Source organism: Balearica regulorum, chromosome 29, assembly GCF_011004875.1.
Source record: "Balearica regulorum gibbericeps isolate bBalReg1 chromosome 29, bBalReg1.pri, whole genome shotgun sequence".
Taxonomy (NCBI): Eukaryota; Metazoa; Chordata; class Aves; order Gruiformes; family Gruidae; genus Balearica; species Balearica regulorum.
The window spans coordinates 959,424-979,232 of record NC_046212.1 but is presented as its reverse complement, the minus strand read 5'-3'; the positions used below and the strand labels follow the sequence as shown (position 1 = coordinate 979,232).

At 68.4% G+C, this 19,809-nt stretch overlaps 4 protein-coding genes across 12 annotated transcripts in view; all 4 read right to left on the bottom strand.

Annotated features, from left to right (window-relative positions):
- IKZF4 (IKAROS family zinc finger 4) overlaps positions 1-3,373 on the bottom strand; it is a 30,088-nt gene extending 26,715 nt beyond the window's left edge. For 3 of the 6 annotated variants that reach the window (XM_075737903.1, XM_075737907.1, XM_075737906.1), the window contains exon 1: positions 3,119-3,372. The gene's annotated coding sequence lies outside the window, so the exon portion shown is untranslated. Of the gene's footprint in view, positions 1-3,118 lie in introns of all 6 variants that reach the window. The other 3 variants (XM_075737904.1, XM_075737908.1, XM_075737905.1) reach the window with 2 other exon arrangements.
- A 633-nt stretch (positions 3,374-4,006) lies between these two features.
- On the bottom strand, positions 4,007-6,534 carry SUOX (sulfite oxidase). 2 transcript variants are annotated; one of them, XM_075737910.1, is made up of 4 exons: positions 6,405-6,534; positions 6,162-6,204; positions 5,931-6,072; positions 4,007-5,540 (listed from the first exon to the last, which is right to left on the bottom strand). In XM_075737910.1, the coding sequence occupies exons 2-4, from the start codon at positions 6,191-6,193 to the stop codon at positions 4,110-4,112; spliced, it is 1,605 nt and encodes a 534-aa protein (XP_075594025.1). In that variant the 5' UTR covers positions 6,194-6,204; positions 6,405-6,534; the 3' UTR covers positions 4,007-4,109. The 2 variants fall into 2 exon arrangements, with proteins under 2 accessions (XP_075594025.1, XP_075594026.1); XM_075737911.1 differs by lacking the exon at positions 6,405-6,534 and having other exon boundaries at positions 6,162-6,384.
- Positions 6,535-6,886: 352 nt separating this feature from the next.
- On the bottom strand, positions 6,887-16,195 carry RAB5B (RAB5B, member RAS oncogene family). 3 transcript variants are annotated; one of them, XM_075737914.1, is made up of 6 exons: positions 16,046-16,195; positions 10,623-10,898; positions 9,973-10,124; positions 9,621-9,743; positions 9,417-9,510; positions 6,887-9,005 (listed from the first exon to the last, which is right to left on the bottom strand). In XM_075737914.1, exons 2-6 carry the CDS (start codon positions 10,783-10,785, stop codon positions 8,890-8,892), a joined length of 648 nt encoding a protein of 215 aa, XP_075594029.1. In that variant the 5' UTR covers positions 10,786-10,898; positions 16,046-16,195; the 3' UTR covers positions 6,887-8,889. The 3 variants fall into 3 exon arrangements, with proteins under 3 accessions (XP_075594029.1, XP_075594031.1, XP_075594030.1); XM_075737916.1 differs by having other exon boundaries at positions 10,623-10,903; positions 16,046-16,112; XM_075737915.1 differs by lacking the exon at positions 16,046-16,195 and adding an exon at positions 11,164-11,540 and having other exon boundaries at positions 10,623-10,903.
- An 878-nt stretch (positions 16,196-17,073) lies between these two features.
- On the bottom strand, positions 17,074-19,556 carry CDK2 (cyclin dependent kinase 2). Its single transcript, XM_075737913.1, has 7 exons — positions 19,383-19,556; positions 19,183-19,260; positions 18,856-18,976; positions 18,610-18,780; positions 18,407-18,508; positions 17,809-18,012; positions 17,074-17,715 (listed from the first exon to the last, which is right to left on the bottom strand). Exons 1-7 carry the CDS (start codon positions 19,496-19,498, stop codon positions 17,611-17,613), a joined length of 897 nt encoding a protein of 298 aa, XP_075594028.1. The 5' UTR covers positions 19,499-19,556; the 3' UTR covers positions 17,074-17,610.
- Between the last annotated feature and the right edge of the window lie 253 nt (positions 19,557-19,809).

Genomic DNA, 19,809 nt, shown 5'->3' with positions numbered 1-19,809 from the left:
GGAATATCCTTCAGTTACTGCGGTGGGGACAGAAAGAAAAACTTGCTGTGCCCCGCTGCTAAGCTCCCGCGCTGGGGTTCGTCACCAGCCGAGCTAACGCAGCCGCTGCATCTGACCTCGCAGCGGAGCCCTAAACCACAGACGGGTCCGACATCCTCCCTGCGACCCCGCAGGCTCCTGACCGGAGACCATCTCCCAGAAAACGCCCACGTTTCACCTGCCTTAACCCAAAACCGAGCAAACACGCCTGCAGCTTCCATCCTTTTTTACAACTAAAGCCAGTGCTTGATCAAACGGGGAGAGAGAGAGAGAGAGAAACCCTCCGAGGATCCAGATCCAGACCCTGGATCGGCAATCGAAGCGAGGTCCAGCAGACTGCAGCGGAGACACCGGGCGCCGTCTCCCATCGAAGCGGGGATGCTGTTTTTCCACTAATATTCACCGCTTGGAGAAGCTCCTCCCCGCTGGAACGGCTCCTAACACTAACACGACAGGACACGAGCCTTGCCTGCTCATTGATATAATTTTGTTTAAAAGCCCGCTGATGGAAAAAGCACTATAAACCAGCGCAGTGTAAAACGTAAAATTTCTCATCTTAAACAGGCTCCCGAGATTCAGCGACTTCCACGAAGTTTTAATTCAAAGCAAACCGAGGGCCGTCTGCTGCCGTGTCTTTGTTCAGCATCTAAACCCGTGTTGTGCCCTCTGGGCATCACCACAATGCGAATAAATAATAACCGTGAGCAACAACGCCGGAGCCTACAAAAGATGAAAAGACGTTTTGGGAGACCGCCCTAGCAGCGGAGGGAGGAAAGAGAAGTTCCCTCTTCGGCGCTTCCTTGGACGGATGGACGGACAGATACGGGCCGCAGGAAAGAGATCCCCAGGCCTTCAGGAAGCGAAGCCGCGCCGCAGTTTCAGCACTATCGTTTGCGGCCCAACTTCGCTAACGACACTCACAGGCGTTTTAAATGGAACTGATCCACCGAGAGCGGAGAAAAATTAATCCTCTGCTGGATGCTCCCTCCTCGCGCCCGTCCTGCGTCCGTTGCCCTCGGATTACCCCGCTCCGTCCTCGGCCGCAGAGACCACGTCGGCCCCGCGGTTCCTGTAATTCCCCTCAGGAGCACAAGCCGCCGCTGTGCAAACAGAATTGGTGCTCTGGGGGGGGGGGGGGGGGGGCCTGGGGCTCACTGGCTCCTCTGAACACCGACACCTTCCCCAGGGCTCCAGAGCCCCCTCTGTCACGCCGGCTCACCGAAGCCGCTCAGGTTTCCTCGAGTCCTTGGAAGCGAAAGCCAAGATGAGGCTAAAAATTGTTATCCCCGTCCCCTCGCCCCAGCCGTGCCGCAAGACGGGGCTCACCCTTCCCCACCGCCCCCGGCACAGCCTCCCCTGAGCCAAGGGGCACCGGGTGCGACCCAGCAGACGCAGACGCTCCCTATTTTCTCTGTACCAGGACCTCGATACGCAGCGCGAAGGTGTCTGCGAGCTTCACCCGGACAACGCCGCCCTCGCCCCACAGACACCAGCCTCCCTGGGCACAAAGCACCAACGCTGCCTGTCCCAAGCGTCGGTGCCCGAGAGAATCCGCCTGTCCTCGCAGCACGGGCCCCACGCGCCCACCGCGTACCCAGGAGCCGAAACTCCGCGAGGAGCAACACGACCGGAGAAGGAGCTTACAGCCAGGCTGCCAGCAGCAGCTTTGGCCCAAGACCTTCCCCAGAGCCGCTGCTGCCTTTTCCTGTGCCCCCCCCTCGGGTCTCTGAGCGGGGGGGGATTCCCCACAGGGCATCGGCACGAAGCCCCTGTTTTGGGGCTGACGACGGACGTGAGCAAAACGAGGTGGTCGTCGGCACCGCAGCTTCTCTTCAGGAGGGGTTCAACGGGGACGGAGTCAGGCAGCACCCGGGACGCTGGCACCGGGCTTCAGGGAGCTCGTACCCCCTCTCCGCTCCTCCCGAGCTGCCGCAGCCACGCGCTGCCCGTCCCGGTGCCCCCCTCCCTGAATCAGTAACGGGGGGCAGAGCACTGGGGGACGCCAGCTGGGCAACACGAAAACGGGGGGTGAACCCCACGTCCCCGTTGTACAACCACAGAGCAAGCTCCGGCGTTACAGACTGGTCGGGGAAAACCCGCCCTGGAGCCAAAGGCTTCACCCAAAAAGCAGCGCCCGCAGCAACCTCGACCCCGGAGCCACCGGCGCAGGTGTGTTACGGGGGAGTAAAAGCGCTTGGGGGGAGGTTCGCCCCAAAACCCCAAAGAACCATCCTCTCGCAAAACCCGACGCTCCAGAGAACGGCCGCGGAGAAGGGAGGGAAGCGCAGGGAAACGATCCCAAAGACAGACAGATCCCTCCATGGAACACGGACGAGCACAAGAACTTCGGCGGGGCTCCCCCCGCGCCCAGGCCCTCAGCACCCCCGTTGCCGTCCCGCCGGTGAAGCCCATTGTTTCCCAGAAACATCATTTCATCCACCGCGACGCTCTGGCACCGAGGTGGGGTCCCCCGCGCCCCCTCCCCGTCTCCAGCTCCCTCATCCTCCGGAGCGGCCAAGTTTTGGGGCTGCACCCCTGTAAGGAGGGGGACACCCCCCCCCCCCCGGGCTGGCTCCAGCCCCTCCAGCCGTCCCGGGAAAGGGGCTCAGGGACGATTTCGGGGCCCAGCCTGGGGCACAGCACCCCCACCCCACCCCCCCCCACCGCGGGGGCCTCACACCTCCCCAAAACACCTCCCGCTCCCTGCCCCCCCCCGAGGTACAGACCCCACTCCAAGCCGTGACAGCCCCCCCAGACACACGCCCGCAGGACACTGACACCCCCAGCCAGGACCTCACACCCCCCCGCCCCCCCCCAGAACAGACCCCCGCCCCCACGGCGACCCCCCGTCCCATCACCCCCCGGCCCGGTCACACCTCCCTCCCCCCCCGGCCCAATCACCCCCGTGCCCTGACAGCCCCCCCGTGCCCTGACAGCCCCCCCCAACCCCTGACAGCCCCCCCGTGCCCTGACAGCCCCCCCCAACCCCTGACAGCCCCCCCCCCCCCGCCCCGGACAGCGGCCCCGGCCCAGCTGCCTCCCACCCCACCCGGCCCCCCCGACAACGCTCCCCTCTCACCGGCGGGGCTCGGGGAGGGCCCCCCCCTGGCCCGGCCCGGCCGCGGGGCGTGGGGGAGCGGCGGGGGGGCTCAGGGGCTCGGCGGCGGCGGCGGCTCCATCGGCGGCGGCTTCACCTGAGGAGGGCCCGGGCCCCCCCGCCCGCCCCGAGCCACTTCCGGCCCCCGCGCGCAGCCAGGCCGCACAGCCGAGCGCCGACGCCCTCGAGTCGCCGGGAGGGGGGCGCCGCGGCCGCCATGGGCCGGCACGGGGGGGCTCAGCCGAGCGCCGGCGCATCGAGCGGCAGCCGGCTGCCCAGGGGCGGGCAGAGGAGCGCCGAGGGCATCGATGGACCCAGGGTGTAAGGGGCTTGTGCGGGGGCGATAATCGATAGCCGATAGCAAGTAATCGATAACCGATAATCGATAACCGATAATCGATACGGCGGGGACAGGCTCACGGGCAGGAGCGGCGACTCACCGAGAGGCACCGGGACCCGCCCCCAGAGGCGGCCATCGATACAGGGGGACCCGGTACCGGCGGGGGGGGGTCCCCTCGCAGCAAGGGGGCCCAGGGCTGGGGGGCCGTAGGGCGGGGGGGGGGGGTGGCGTCCCCCGTAGAGAGACCGGGGGGTCCCGGGGGCTGCAGGGCCATGTCAGGAATCCGCAGGTCGGGGGTTATGGGGGGGCAGGGGGGTCCCACAGGGGCAGGGGGGTACCTGGGGTCAGAGGGGACCCGTGGCGGGGGGGGGGGGGGGGGAACGACACAGGGGGAAGGGCACGGGGGGAAGGGCCCGGGGGGGGGCTGGGGGGGTCCCCGGGGTCAACCCCCACCCTGTCGTGTGCGTGTCGTCCCCCCGCCCCATCCCGTCCCGCTGTCCCCGCGCTGCCCCAGGAAACCGCCAAGTCCATAAAACTGCGCAATCTTTATGGAGCCACTTTCACACGTCGGGGGCTGTAAAAAGCGGCGACCTTTGAGCGGCTGCGGGCGAGCGGGGAAAGCCGCCGGGACGGTCAGCGGCTGACGGTGACGCGGACGCGGTGCCAGGCGTTGCTGAGGACCCCGCGCAGGTTCCAGATGGGCGCCACAGTGTCGGGCTGCACGTTGTAGCTGCTGTCCACCGCCTTGCAGACGATCTCCAGCTCGGCGCCCGCCGCCACCGGCGCCTGCAGCTCCCACAGCGCCCAGGCCCAGGCACGTCCCGGCACCGGCCGCTCGCCCGCCAGCCGCGCCACCCGCCAGGTCCGGCCGCCGTCCAGCGAGACGTCCACCCGCACCACCTCCCGGCCGCCCCCGCTCCAGGCGTAGCCCTTCACCGTCAGCTCACCGGCCGGCACCGCTTCCCCGGGGCGCGGGCGGGTGATGGCCGACTGCACCGGCAGCTCCTGGATGGCGGGCGCCGTCGAGTAATCCACCGTGTCCCAGTCCACGCAGGGCGAGAAGCCCTTGTAGTCGTTCCGCTGCCAGTGGCTGGGGCTCTCGGCCGGGCTGACGGCCACGCGCTGCAGCCACTTGACGCTGCGGGCGCCCACCACGCCGGGCACCACCACGCGCAGGGGGAAGCCGTGGTCGCGGGGCAGCTCCTCGCCGTTCATCTCGTAGGCCAGCAGCACGTCAGCGGCCGGGCTGACGGCGCGGCCGTAGGGGATGGAAGCGCCGTAAGGGGCCCCCCCGGCGTCGGTGTCCAGCCCCTCGAAGCAGACGTGCCACTCGCCCTCCCGCTCCTCCTCGAAGCCGGCGTGCAGCAGGATGTCACGCAGCCGCACGCCGCCCCAGCGGGCCGTGCTGATGGCCCCGATGTCCCACGCCAGCCCCTTGACGGGGCGGACGCGGCTCATCTCGGCCCGGCGGTTGCCGGCGCACTGCAGCGTGGCCGTCACCTCATGCTTGGGGAAGCGGCTGCGCAGTTCGGTCAGTGACAGCGAGAGCGCCCGGCCCCCCGGCCCCTCCACCCGCAACCGGTAGGAGCCGGGGTCCACCGCCGGCACCGGCAGGTGGTTGCGGGTGAAGAAGAGCTCGTTGGGCGTCAGGAAGCGCTCGGCCAGCAGCTCCGCCGGCGGCTCCGCGTTGAACGGCTTCTGGCTGCTGACGCGCAGCCCGGGGTGCCGCGGGGGGTCCCCGGCGAAGGGGTCCTGGGCCGTGTCGGGGGCCGGCGGCGCCTCCTCGGGGCTCAGCTCCCCCACCTTGTACTCCCGCAGCAGCTCCAGGACGTGGGGCTGGTTGTGGACGGCGTAGAGGGCCCAGAAGGGCTCCAGGGCCCCGCCGGCCGCCAGCAGCAGCTTGTCGGCCCCCCCAGGGTGCAGCTCCACGAAGTCGGTGACATCGAAGACCTCGGTGCCGTGGGTCACCCAGACGCGGTCCTGGGGGGAGCGGTGCCGCCCCACCTCCTCCCGCGTGTACAGGGGGTACTGGGGGACGGGGGTGGCCTGGGCCGCCTGGGCGCCCTGGGGGACCCCGACCCCGTCAGCACCCGCTGCCCCCTCCCCGGGGGGTGCCCCCTCCCCATCGCCCCCCCGCCAGGTCCCTGGGGTCTCCCCCCAAAACCGGCCCCCCGGTGTGGTGACCCACAGCCGGGGGGGGACGCGTGGCTCCCCCGCCCCCCCATCCCGCAGAAGGGCCGTGGGGGAAGGCGGGGGGGGGGGTGGGTGTCCTGGACGATCCGGGCACCCCGGTGCTGCCCCCCCGGGACTCAGCAGCCCCCCCGCCCCAGAGAAGGACCCCGGGGTGCTCACCCCCCGCCCGGAGGATCCGGCCATCCCGGTGCCGCCCCCCCCGCCCCGTCCCGGTGCTTCTCCCTCCCCCGGTGCCGCCCCCCCCCCCCCCCCCCCGCTCACCCGCCGCCGCCGCTCTCCGTAGGCCAGGACGGCTCCGAGGCCCAGCAGCGCCGCCAGCACCGGAGCCGCCCCCCGGGGTCCCCCCGCGACCGGGCTGCTTGGGGGGAACCGGGAGCAGCCGCGGCGGGACAGCGGCGGGAGCCTGCGGGGAGAGCGGAGCTGGGACCGGCCCCGGGGAGGGGACGGACGGACACCGGGGTCCGCGGGGAGCCCCGACGGGGCGGCTCCTACCTGCGCCCGGCGATGGCTCGGAGCAGCAGCATCGCGGCGGCACCTGAGCGGGAAAGAGCGGCTGGGGCGGGCACCGGGCACCGTTACCGGGAACCGGCACCGATGGAAGCCTCATCCCCCACCCCGGGGACACCGGGCACCAGAGACCTGCGTGGGACATCCCCGCCCCTCCCCGCCCGCTCGCTCTGGTGCTCCCCTTCCCCTCCGGCCCCGGCCCGGTCCCGGTTCGTTCCCGCCGCGCACCTGCGTTACGGCTCCGGTAACGCAACCTCCCCCCCGTCTCTACCGCTTTAAGAGAGAGGCGATGGGCGTGGCCTCAGCGGGGGGACGAGCCCTCTGGCCACGCCCCCAGACCGCCAGCGTGGGCGTGGCCTGAGCCTGTTTGGAAAAGGTGGGGGTCCACCAGGGAGCGAGAGGGGACTTAAAGGGGCAACACCGGGGGGATTTAAAGGGGCAACACCGGGAGGGGATTTAAAGGGCCAGCGCTACCACCGCGCCCCCCCCCCGCCGTTCCCCGTGGGCAGCCGGGGTCGGTCCCGTCCTTCTCCCCGGGCGGGCGGCGGGCAACACCCGGGGGCCACCGCCCAGCTGGCAGCTCCGATAAGCGTTATCGGGGCAGGGCTGGGGCCTCACACCGGCTGTTGGCACCGGGGGAGGCAGCGACCAATTCAACCCCCCACCCCTTAAATCCCTCCCTGAGCACACAGAGGATTTTGGGGTTTGGTTTGTTTTTTTCCTTCCTTTTTTGTTGTTTGGTTTGGTTTTACTTACATTAAATACATCGGTAAATCAGCGGTTGAGTTCTGTTACCATGATTGTTATTTAAATGCAATGGAGGAGCTTTCTCAAAGCAAAAAAAAGAAAAAAAAAGAAAAAAAGGTAATAATTATATCAGAGGAGAAGCAGAAGAAAAAGGAAAACAAAATTTAAAAAAAAAAAGTGAGAAAAGCTGCAGTGTCCCCATTTGGTCCAGGGTTTTGGCCAGAAGATGGTGGGGGAAAGGGGGGGGTGGTCTCGGCAGGGTGAGGGACACCGTGGGAGGGGGGAACGGGGCCACGGTCCCTGCTTAAGTACACGTCACCGCCTTGGGGGGGGCTCCGTCAGCCAGACCCCAGCCCAAGAGACGACACAACCGGTTCCCATGTCGCGGCACAAAGCTCTACCGGTACCGGGAAGCCAGACGGGGCCCGGGGGGGGGCCGGGGCGGTGGGGAAGGGGTTCATCTGCCTGCGGGCTCTGCCCCCGCGCTGGGGGGCTTCATACGAGACTGCTCCCTCCGCCCCACGGCCCCGGGAGCTCCCCCGAGCCCCCTGCCCTGCAAGCGGGACACCCCCGGGGCAGAGCGGGGTGCTGCTGGCAGGCGCTGGGAGCAGCAGGATCCGGCCCCGGTGCTGGGACACATTGCCCGGGCGGTGCTGCCCTCTGCAGACGTGCTGCCGCTTCGGGGTGTCCCCGCTTTTGGGGTGAGCCCTCCTGCTGCAACGCCCTGACCAGAGGCACCTGCCCAGCACCCGGGGGCGCCACCTGCATCCCCCCGGAGAGGGCGGCGGGGGCGTCTCGCTGCCGGGACCGACCGACCGACGGTGCCTGGTAACGTGCCGACCCTCCCGGGCACGGAACCGAGGGCTCCTCCAGCCGAGGGAGCTCCTTGGGGAAAGCAGAAACAAAAACGGGATCAGCACGGCGCCTCCTTCCCCCCTCCGCCACCCCCGAGGGCTCGGACCCAACAGGATCGAGAGAAAAAAAAAAACAACAACCCCAAAAAAACCCCCCAAAACCCCCAAGGTGCATCTTAACGGGACATTTCCAGGACTAAAGTGCAAACCAGAGACCCCTCCCCGCTCGCCGGGGCCAAACCATGGAGCGAGAGGAGAAATCGGTGGGCTCGTCACCGCAGCCGCTCACGCCCCGCCGGCATCGGGATCACCGGAGCGACATCGCTGTCGCTCGCGGGACGGCCGCGGTGATAATGTGCGACAGCTCTACGGGCGAAGGTGGAGCGGTGGGAAGTGATCGGTGCTCGGGGTCTGGCGGTCACCCCGCTTCCCCCCCCTTCCCCTATAAAAAGTCCCCAGGCACTTCCGATCCTCCGGCAAAAAAGGCCACCTAGGAAGAAATAAAGGACACTGCAGCTTTCCTCCCTCCCCCCGACAGCCAAACAGAAGAAACAGGAGGGAGAAAAAAAAAAATTAAAAAAAAAAAAAGAAAAAAGAAATCCATGACAGACCCCCATGGAAAAATCTCATGTTTTCCGGAGGTCGCTGGTTCCAGCTGGCTCGCCACAACGTGAACCTCCGAGGCCGATGCTGCCACCTCCTCGGGTCTCTCCCCGCCCCAGCTCTACGGGGAGGGTGGAAGGAGAGACGTTAACGGGAACCCAGATTTACCAAAGCAGAGAGGGGGGGTGGGAGGGGGAGGAAGATGGAGGGAGAAAAATCAGAATATTAGGTCGCTATTTGCACCTATAATACAAAGTGAAGAAGAGTTTGTTGGTTTTTTTTTTTTTGGAAGTTAAGTCCCCGGCTGATCTAGTTCCACTGCCATCGGGATGGTGGTAACGGGTGCGGTGGTGGTTTTGAAGCATTAAAAAGTGCAGTTAGAGGGAGCTCTCGGGAGGGTTTTGGTTCAGACGGGTTTCTCGGTGTGCCGTTATGGAGGTGAGGTGTGGTGGACGGGGATGGAGGTTATTATCTTAGCTCTTCCTCTCGCGCTGGCGGAGGCCGCCCCTTTAGTTGCTACAACACTGGCTCTTGTTCTGCTGGCTCTGCTCGTGCAGGTCCACGCCTCTGCTCCGGCCCGCCGCTCCGCTCGTGCTCTGGGGCTCGCTCTTTGGCAGCTTCTTGGCTGGAAGGGGAAGACAGGCGAGATGGCGGCGGGAGCGGGACGGGGCGGGGGGCGGCTCTGTGGCACAGCACCGCCACCGCGGGCTTCGGGGCAGGCCGAGGGAGCCGGTGGGACCCTGCAGCCGTCGTAGCCGCACAGGCAAAGCGCCCGCCAGGCACTTCATCAAGAAGAAGGAGCAGTTTCCCTTCCAGCTGCTTTTGCCCCGAGCGTCAGCTGCGTGCGCCTCGGTGCTGAGCCCCGGTAGCAGCGCCGCAGCCCGTGGCACAGCCGTCACCGGGCCCTGAAGAGCCGCGCTCACCAGAGGGCAGGACAGGCACCAGCTCTGCTCAGCCTCCCCTAAAGCTCGGGGTGGGGGGAAAACTGCAGACCCCCTTACCCCCCCCTCGCCCCCCACCCCTCCCGGGGCCTCACCGATGGCCAGGAAGAGGTCGTTCACATTCATCGCTGTCTTGGCCGACGTCTCCATGAACAATAGGCTGTTGTCATCTGCGTAGGCCTGCGCCTCCTGGAAGAGACACGAGCAGCCGGGTGAGGGACCGGGGACCGAACCCGCGGCACACCCCCCACGGCAGCACCGGGCCTGGGCAGGGCAGGGGAGCTCACGACGACGCTTACTTCGTATTCCACCATGCGTTTGCTGGCCAGGTCGGCCTTGTTGCCCGCGAGGGCGATGACGATGCTGGGGCTGGCTTGTCTCTGCAGCTCCTTCACCCATGTCTTCGCCCGCGCAAACGTTTCCTAGGGGCAGAGGTGGGAACTCAAGGCGCGTCCCATCGCTGTGCTGCGAGGCGGGCGTCTTGGAGGGACCCCCCCTGCGGCACGAGCTGCCCCCCTGAGAGAAGACAGCCCCCCGGGAGACCCCCCCACGGCCACGAGCACCCCCTGAGCCACACGAGCCTTCGCTCCCGGGTGGTTTAACCCAGGTGCCTCGCGCCCAGCAGCCGAGGAGCGCGGAGGGGGCCCCTACCTGGTTGGTGATATCATAGACCACGATGGCGGCCTGGGCCCCCCGGTAGTACATCGGGGCCAGACTGTGGTATCTCTCCTGGCCGGCCGTATCCCAGATCTCAAACTTTACCGTTGTGTCATCCAGGCAGACGGACTGTGTAAGGAACGCCGCTGTCGGGAGGAAAGATGGCGTTAGCATCACTTTGGTACCCCCACAGGCAGCGGGGAACCCTCCTCGCACCCCCAGTCTGGCACCCCAACACCGCAGCCGGCTCTGGGACCGCACGGCCCCGGGACTGCACGGCCCTGCTGGGTGGAGGAGTCCATTAATTGAGCCCATTGGCAGAACCCATTAGCCACCTTGAGCCCGGCCACCACTCGGGCTTGCCGAGGAGAAAAAAAATAATCCCAGCTGCTCTGCACGAGTGGCGTGCTTATCGGGGGATCGGCAAGGGCTCCCACGCCGAGGGACCGCCACGTCTACCGAGACGCTGACACCACGAGACCTCGGGACGAGGCGTGGGGAACGTGGCCGCACACCGCGGCCGCAGGGCAGGGGGCTCGGAGCCTGGCAGGGGCTCGTATTCAACGGGGAAATAAAAGCGGTGCAAGGCGACGGGGCTGCGGGCACCCGAGAGTACCCGCGACGGGCACTTCTCGCCGACTCACCGCCGATGGTGCTCTCCTGGTACTCGTGGAACTGGCCCTTGACGAAGCGCAGCACCAGGCTGGATTTCCCCACCGCCGACTCGCCCAGCAGCACCAGTTTGAACTGACAGATTTTACTGGCTTGGGACTGCCCGTTCGGCCTGGCGGCTCCTCGGCTGGTCATGGCCTGGGTGCTGCTGGCGCCGCGCGCCTCGTTAACCGGAGAGCCGGGAAGGCACCGAGGCGTCCGCACGGGGCAGGGGCTGGGTGCAGGGTGCTGGCCTTCGATCCGCTCGGCTGTCCTGGAAGGAGGGGAGCACCGTCAGGATGCCGAACGCACGCAGCACAGCGTCCCTATGTCCCCCCGGGACCGTATCACATCCACGGAGACACGCTCTGCCGAGCCTCAGCGGGCAAAACACTCCTTGCCTCAAGCTGGAGCACGCTGCTCGTTACGGGGTCCTTCCCCGGGGTCTCTGTCCCCTCACGCGGGGTCTCTCCCCAGGCACCCCGCAGCAGCACGTGGCACAGACGCGCAAGGCCACGGCTCCGCTCCGCGAACCTCAATTCCGGAGGGATTTCACGGAGCAGCAAATTGGTCGGTAGGAGCTAATCCAAGAGCCAGGCAGACGGGATCCTCGCGGCTGAGGAGGCTGGGAGTGAGTCAGCAGTCCTCCCAACCCTCCCGCGGCGAGCGGCCCCCGTGCCGGGACACACCGTGCCACCGGAGACAAGGAGCCGGGCTAGTGGGGAAGGGGTGGCAGGAGAGCGGCTGGCCGGCAGCGAGCGGCTCCGGGCCAGGATCGCTCTCGTTTATACGGCAGCCGGGGAGATGCCACGACAGCTCCGGCTGCCTCCCCGCCAGCCAGCCGGGAGGAGGGGATCACGCACAGCACCCGGAACGACGCGGCTCCTCGAAACCGAGGGGGTGGGTGCCGGGAAGGGGCACTCGGAGAAGAGACGAGAGCCAGGGAGTCACCAGGCAGCAGCCGGAGTTTCGGCTTCTGTGGTTCACACGCCCAGAGAAAGTGGGAGAAAGCAGGATTTGTGTTTCCTTTAGGACCTAATCTCACTCTCTCTCGTAACGCCTCCAGTCCCAAGGTTGCGGGACCGCAGCAGAGATTTATCCGCACCGGCGGGGCCGGGCAGGCAACAGGATGAGGATTGCAGAGACCAGAACCAACAAGCGGAAAGTTGTTTGTTGCCAGTTCCCCTTCCCCATCTGTCCGAGGATGTAAGCGGGGCTAAAGCCAGACAAGCCCGGCAGGAAACACTTGCTACCCACAGCGCTCACACGGCACGGATCCAGCCACGCCCAGACCCTGACCCAGCCATGCCTGGATCTGTCCGGGAGAAGGGGGCTCGGGGTCACCCTCGCCTCCCCCAAGGCACAGCAAAGCCCCGGGAACACAAACTCATCGGCACGGCACAGGGAACGCTGCTTGGGAAAGGGACGGCTCAGCAACGGCCTCAGCAGCATCCCAAGCACGGCTTGGCACGACCCGCCGGGAAGTGGCCGGCACAGCTGCCCGACGCCCGCCGACGATCCAGAAATGCATCGGGAGAACTCACAGAGGACGAGGCTGGGCATGGATGAAGTTCAGGATCGCTCGAGCCAAGAGCCGCTCTCATGAGCTTAGAGGCAGGGCTGATGGTTTTACAAGTATTTTAACTATTCTGAGCAGAAATCCCCGTCCCGGCAGCCACGCAGCCCGCGATGAGGCCAGGGCAGAGAGCAGGACCCGCTCCAGCAGCGGTGTGGGGCAGGAGGATCGTTTTGGCTCCAGCCGCCCCCGAAGCCCAAAGCACAAGAGGAATCAGCCCCCTGCACCCCCCAGGACTGGCCGCTGCAGACCCAGTGCTACCCCCGCTCTGCCAGCGAGATCAGCTCCTTCCCCTGAAATACCACCGAGCTCTGAAGGAACCGCTGCTGGAATCCGCTTTGGGAACAGATCCGCCTCGCCCTCTCCAAGGCCGTTCTCCCTTTCTTTCTCTGGCTCAGCCCGGCGCTGCCAGGGCCAGTCCACGGCTCCAAGCACGTCCTCCAGGCTGGCTCCCTCCTTCCTTGGGGCAACCTCCCTGCCGAAAGCTGCTCTCCCCCCGGCGCTGCGCTGGTGCTATTTCGGCAGCAGCCCGGGCTCCTCGTGGGTGCAGAGGTTGAGGGCACTCGCACAGACCCTGGCCCCAGCCCCGGGGCAGCAGCTCACCCCGTGGGGACTCAGCACCACCCTTAGATCCACCACCCGCTCGCTGGGGATTTACCACACCAGGTCCTGTCGTTCTGCTCCGCAGCTCCAGCCGGAGCCGCGCGGCAAGCACCCAGAATAGATCCCGTGCGTATTTATAAGGGAGGAGCTGCCAGGCACCCGCAGCCGTGGGCAAAGGGCTCCAGCTCGGAGGGGATGGTCCCTCCCAGCCAGGACCCCCAACCGCAGGGACCGGCAGTGGCTTCACCGGGTGCCTGGCCTCACACCGCACCTCTACACCGGCAGCCATACGGGGCAAACCCCAAGTCACCTTTTCCAGGAGCCACGTGGCCCGTGGACCCTGGCTCTGGCATCACGTGGGTCTCCTCTTCCTCCTCTTCCTCCAGACAGCGGGGTGGGAGCTGCCCCCTCTGCCCTGCTCGGGTGGGTGCTCCGGGGAAGAGCTCCTGGACGAAGCCATCGCTGCCCCACAGAGCCATCGGCTGCCGGGAGCAGCCCAGGGTTTGCTGGGGAAACGGCCCCGAGGCTTCGGCTGCTCCCACCCGAGCGGCTGACGTCTGGGGCTGGACGGCTCCATCCTCACCCCCCCTCGCTCAGTGGGACCCCCCAGCCCCGGCCGGAGCAGATTCTCCTGCCCAGGAGCTGCCTCAGGACACGCACACTGAAAGCACAGCGGCCATGAAATCCCGCCTGCACCACGGCTTCTGCGAAGCGTTAAGGAAGATACAATCACCGAAATTCAGCTTTCCCCAGGCACACCGGGGCTTCAGAAGCTTCGCAGACCCCCGAGACAACCATACAGTCACACTAAAACATCGCCACAACAGGTGTAAAGACGACGATACGTCGATCCGTAGAAGTCTGCAGCTATTTTTGGCGCGCCTCCGTGTCATCAGCGATTACTGTTAGCTGCCGGTTGAGCGAGATTTACGGTGCGACACGGCAAGCACCAGCAACCACGAGCGGGGCCACAAAACCTGCCGGCTTGAACCTGCTCCTCCCCTGCCGCCGCGGCAGAAGCTTTCCCTGGCCGAGGGCTGCGCCCGCACTGGGTCAACCGGTGCTCGATGATGTTCGGGGAGTCCGAGGCTGCCTCGCTCCCTCTCCTCCAAAACACCCTTCCCAAACGGGATCCCAAACGCTCCCGCAGCCTCCCCATGCCGCTGGGACGTGGCGTTCAGAGGCAGCATCTCGCCTGACCGCTGGCTGCCGGTGCCACCGGGACCACCGAGCCCCGTGGCTGAGCACGCCGAGGGCCGCGCCGGCTGAACCGGGAGAAGGGGGCGTCCTTTGCAGGGGAGGGTTGCAACAGCCCGTCTGGGCTAACTGCTTTCCTGTTGCCAGCGATACTTTTCCTATGTCCCAATCTCACTCGAGCAACTGTGCAGGGGCTCGGCCGCCGCCGATTCGCCTAGCCGGTGCTGGGGAAGGGGTCCTGGTTACAGAGGAAGCCCAGCCTTTGCCACGCAGCGGTGCTGGGACACCGGAGCCAGGCCCACCGCAGGAGCTCTGGCTCTCGGAGCGAATTTGAGCCAGTGCACGCTGCCGAGCATCGTATAAAATCATCCCGCGGCTCTTGTCATTAGGCATCCGGCCTTAACGAAGCATCGGGATCTCACAGCTCAGCCAGCTCTGGTGGCTCGGTGACACGATGGTGTTGGTGCTCTCCCCTGACCCGCATGGCACGTGAAGCCTGGCGGTCACGCCGCCTGTACCGGGCCCATCGTGCGGCAAAGCTGGTTCACAGCCCCGGTCAAGGGACAGGCTGCGGCTCCGCTCGGCCACACGCCATCCCCCCACGCTTCACCCGAGATAGCGCCGACACGCGCTCAAGGCCACCCCGGCGAAGCTTCCTGGCCTCCCAGGAGGGATCCAGGCTCCGCTCCGGCGCCGAGCCGCCACTGGCTGCAGGTGCCTGGCACAAACACCGAGTCCCACGCGGACTCGAGTGATGCAGCCCGGCACGACGCTGCTGCGGGAAGTGCCCTTTAGAAGAGGAGCCCTGCGAGCAGCTTCTCAGAGAGGAGAACAGCATTTATTGATCCACTCTTCCACGACAGCGCCGGGTCCCTCCATCTTGCACCAATTTGGGCAGTTCCCAACCTGTACCAGCAGGTTCGGCGCCGGCTCGGTTGGCCCTGACCTAGACCCACGTGCCAGGGACGGGGACTCCTTCCTTGGGGTGGCCGAAGCTGCAGCCCAGGAGCCAAACCCGTGGACCAGTCGGTGCCTCCAGCCTCAGACAGATTTTCTCCGAACCAGGAGAGGCTCAGGAAGCCAAAGCTCCGGGTGAAAGCGTGTGGGAAGCCCCGCTCCTGGGGGAGCCCCTGCTTCTGGGGGAGCCCTGGCTCCGCAGCGGGTCCGGTGCGGAAATCGGTGGGAAAACGCGGCCGACGCGCATCCCGCCGTACGGAGGGGTGGGAGACTGGCAGCCCCACGCAGAAAACCGGGGCCTCTCCCGGCTCACCTGGGCACCTCGTGGAGCCGCACGCCCCCACCGGGATGGCTCGGGGGGCTGTTCTGCGGGGATCTCCGAGGGGCTCCTGGCCTCCGCGTCCCGCCCTCGCCCCAGCTGCTGCCGGTATCCGATTTTACACGGGCAGACAGGACCACAGACGGTCCGTACCGGCAGCACGAACCCAAACACCGGCGGCCTCCTGGGCACGGGCAGCCCACAGCCCCACGTTTACCGCCCCAGCACCTCGCAGGCACCAGCCCGGTGAGACCGGGGCGGGGGGGGGGGGGGGGGGGACCCGCAGCGGGGACCCCCGGTAGCCCCGTCCCGGGGGGAGGGGGGGGGGCGGGGCCCGGCTGCACCAGCTCCCTCTCGGCGGCCCGGGGGAGCCCCCGCCGCGATGCCCCGACACCCAGGCAGGGACCGCAGACCCCCAGCGGGGGAGCGACGGGCAACGCGGGGTCCCGGGTGGGGCAGGACGGCGAACGCCCCCCCCCCGATCCCCCGAACCCCCCCCGGAAGGGATTCGGGCCCCGGGGGCGGGCGAGTCGCGGGGGCTCCCGGCAGCCCCAGCCCGGAGGGGAAACCCCGCCGCCCCGCACACGGCCCTACCCCCCCCAGCCCAGCCCTGCCCAGCCCGCCGCCCCCCGGAGCCCCGCGACGCCCCGAGTCCCGCCCAGGCCCCGGCTCCACCAGCGGGCCCTGACCCCCGGCCGGCCGGCCGCCCTCCCCACGCCCCCCCCCCCGGGGCCTCCCCCGGCCCGGCCGCGGCCCCCCGGTACCTCAGCGCCCGGCCCGGCCCAGCCCTCCCGTCGCGGCCCCCGAGTGCACAAACAGCGGCTCAACCAAACCCTCCTGGCGCGGGCGGGATTAAGAGGAGGCTGCGCCAATCGGAGACGCGCAGCGGGGCGGCGGATACGCCTCTTCCTCTCGAGCGGGCCAATGGAAAAGGCGGGGGGGGAGCGTCACCGCCCCACCCCGCGTAGAGAAGCCAATCGGCGGCGGAGAGCAGGCAGATGGGCAGCGCCTCGAAGCCAATGGAAGCGAGGGAAGCCGTCGACCAACGGTCGGCGGAAACGTCATGAAGGAGGCGGGGCTCGAGGTGACTGATGGGGCATGAAGCCAACGGGTTGCGCCGCAGCGTGAGGGGGGCGGCACCAGCAACAAATAAGGTGACCTAAGGGGGAGGACCTCCACGGCCGCAGAAGCCAATCGGAACGCAGAAGGCTGCTGCATCGCCCAATCACAATCAACGCTATGAGTGACGCGGGCGCGCGGCGTTGCGCTGCAACCAATCGCAGGAAACGCTGTCCACGATTGACAGCCCGCGGGGCAGCAGTTGAGTGTGCGCGGCGGCCGCTGGGAACCGCGACCTCTGACCTCCCCCCCCCCCCCGGTGGCGGCTCCGTTTCCCTGAATGCGGCAGCGCCTTCCCCTGGGGGCGGGGCCCGGCCCAGCCAATAGCGGCGCTCCAGAGCACAGGAGGGCGTGGCCACCGCAGGGTGTGGCCGAGGGGCGGGGCCTCGGGGCGGTGGGCGGGGCCAAGGCCTGGGGAGCCCCACGGGGGGGGGGGTGTGTAACGGGGGGGTCTGGGCGCCACTGGGGACCCCACGGGAGGCGTGGGGCCGGTCACGGACACGTATAGAGGGGACACGCCCCCCCCATGTATGGGAGAGGCCCCACGGGTGACAGTGACACCCCCCACCCCCCCCCGGCGCCACACACAGAGTTGGACGTTCGGTACGAAATTGCAGAAGTTACAAAAATCGGCGAGGAAACCGCGGGGGGGAGGGGAAGGGGGGGCCCCGAGCCGGGGGGGGGGGGGCAGGGGGCTTTGAGGGACACGCTCAGCAGGGGACACCCCCCCCCCCCCAAACCCCCTTCCCGTGGGGCAGGAGACCCACGCGGGGGGCACAGACCCCCCCCCCCCCCGGCCGGTGCCGCGCTGGGGGATGCTGGGGGTGAGGATGAGGATGGTGGGGATGAAGGTGCTCCCCCCCCCAGAGGGGCCGTAAGTGCCGACAGTCCGGGCGAGGGGGGGGGGTCTCGCCGCGCTGGGGAGCGGAGCAGGATGGGACCCTCTGGCAGGCGTGGGACCCGCTCCCTGTCCCCGGGGGGGGGGGCTCTGCCCAGGGCGGGGGGGCAGGAGGGAGGCGTAGGGGGGTCCTGAGCCCCCCCAGGGACAGACGTCACCTCTCGCAGCACAGGGACCGGGGGCTCCTTTCGGGAGGAGGCAGCCCCCCCCCCCCCCGAGACCCTCGCTGGGCAGCAGGCAGCTGCCCGTCCCATCCCGAGACACCCCCCCGCGAGTGCAGGCGGGGGGGGGGAAGGGGGGGGCCCCCCCAGCTCAGAGCCGCAGGTGGGGGACAGCCCTGGTGACGTCGCAGAAGAAGGGGTGTCCCAGCGCCGCCTTGGCCGAGATCCGTTTGTTGGGGTCGTAGTGCAGCATTTGCTACGGGAGGAGATGGGGGGGGCGGTGAGAGGCGGGGGGTCCCCACTGCCCCCCCCCCCCCCCGACACCCCCCCCCCCCAGCCCCTCGCTCACCGCCAGCAGCTTCCGTCCCTCCTCGTCCAACGGCGGCACCACTTTGCCGAAATCTTGCCGGGCCCATTTGGGAAAACTGGGCTTGTAGTCAGGCATGGCGGTGACACCGGGCCAGGCCGCCTCGTCCGGCGTCCCCAGCGTGCGGAAGATGCGGAAGAGCTGGTCGATCTCCGAGTCCCCGGGGAACAGGGCGCGACGGGTGATCTGGGCACCATGGTGGGGGGGGGAAACAGGCTCCATCAGGCCCCCCGGGGTGGGGATCACCCGTGGCCCCCACCCTGTGAGCTCTCACGCCGGCCCCTCGTGACCGTCCCCGCGGCTGGAGCCGGGTTCGGTTTCCCCGGGGAGCGCCGGGCACCGCGGTCGGCCGCGTGATGCGGACCCTGGAAGCTGGGGGGGGCTCACATGACGCCCCCCCCTCCCCGCACCCACAAAGCCCCTTTATTCCCTCCCAGGGTGCTGCGGCGGGCGTCAGCCCCGGTGATGTCAGGGCTGCATCATCACCGGGACGGGACGGGCAGAACCACGGGTGCACCCCAACACGGGGGGACATCGGGGGGGGTGGGAATGTCGTTGCGGGGGGGGGGGGTGCACCCACCATCTCCGCAAAGATGCAGCCCAAGCTCCAGATGTCGACGGCCGTCGAGTAGTACTTGCAGCCCAGCAGGATCTCGGGGGCCCGGTACCAAAGCGTCACCACCTGCCACGGCCCGGAGAAGGGGGGGGACACACACACACACGATGGGCACCGGGTACCCCCCTAACCCGCCCCCAGCACCCCCCCCCCTCCCCAGAGCCCACCTCGTGGGTGTAGGTGCGCACGGGCACCCCGAAGGCGCGGGCCAGGCCGAAATCGGCCAGTTTGATGGCGCCGTCGGCGTTGATGAGCAGGTTCTGGGGCTTGAGGTCGCGGTGCAGGACGCGGTGAGCGTGGCAGAAGGCCAGGCCCTGCAGCAGCTGGAACAGGTAACTCTGCGGGGACGGGGGGACGGGGGCTCAGCGGGGCCGGGACCCCCCCGTACCCCCCGTCGTGCCCCCCAGACGCACCTTGATGAGGGGCAGGGCGATGCCGCTGATGGAGGACGAGTCCATGAACTTCTTCAGGTCCTGGTGCAGGAACTCGAAGACCAGGTAGAGCTTGTTCTCCGTGTGGATCACGTCCAGCAGCCTGGGGGAGCGGGCACCGCCTGGGCCGATGCCACGGGGGGGGTCCCCACGGCCTCGGGGGGGTCCCCACGGCCCCCCCGCCCCCGGTGCCACCAGGACGGAGCCAGGGCTGTGACACGGCTGCGGGGCTCCCCCCACCGCCCCCATCGCTCCTGGGGGACCCCCGGCCCGTCCTGCCCGCCCCCCCCGTGCCCCCCCCCCGCTCACTTGACGATGTTGGGGTGGTTGAGCTCCTTCAGCAGGGAGATCTCCCGGATGGCCGTGCTGGGGACGCCCTCGGTCTCCCTGCGGGGAAGGCGGGTGAGCCCGGCCCCCTCGGTGCCCCCCCGTTCCCCGGTGCCCCCCCGCTCCCCGGTGCCCCCCCCCCGCTCCCCGGTGCCCCCCCCCCCCCCGTTTCCCGCACTCACGTGTCCAGGCGGATCTTTTTGAGCGCCACCACCTCCCCCGTGACCTTGTTCCGGGCCTTGTACACGACGCCGTAGGTGCCCTCCCCGATCTTCTCCACCTTCTGGAAGTTCTCCATGGGGGGGGCCCGGGGGGCACCGGGAGAGCGACCCCGGGGCGGGGGGGGGGGAGCGACCCCGGCCGGGAGGGGGGGGGGTGCGGGGCGGCCCCGGGGGGGTCCCCGGGGGAGGGGGGTTTCCCCGGGGGGGGGTTGTCCCCTGGGGGGAGGGGGGGGGTCCCCGGGGGGTCCCTGGGGGGGGGGGGGTCCCGGGCGCGCGCGCGGCGGGTGGAACGATCGCGGCCGCCGCTTCCCCCCGCGCGCAACAATGTTACGGCGGCCCCGCCCCGCGCCGCTTCCCGCCTTCCGCTGGCCACGCCCCCCGCGCCGTC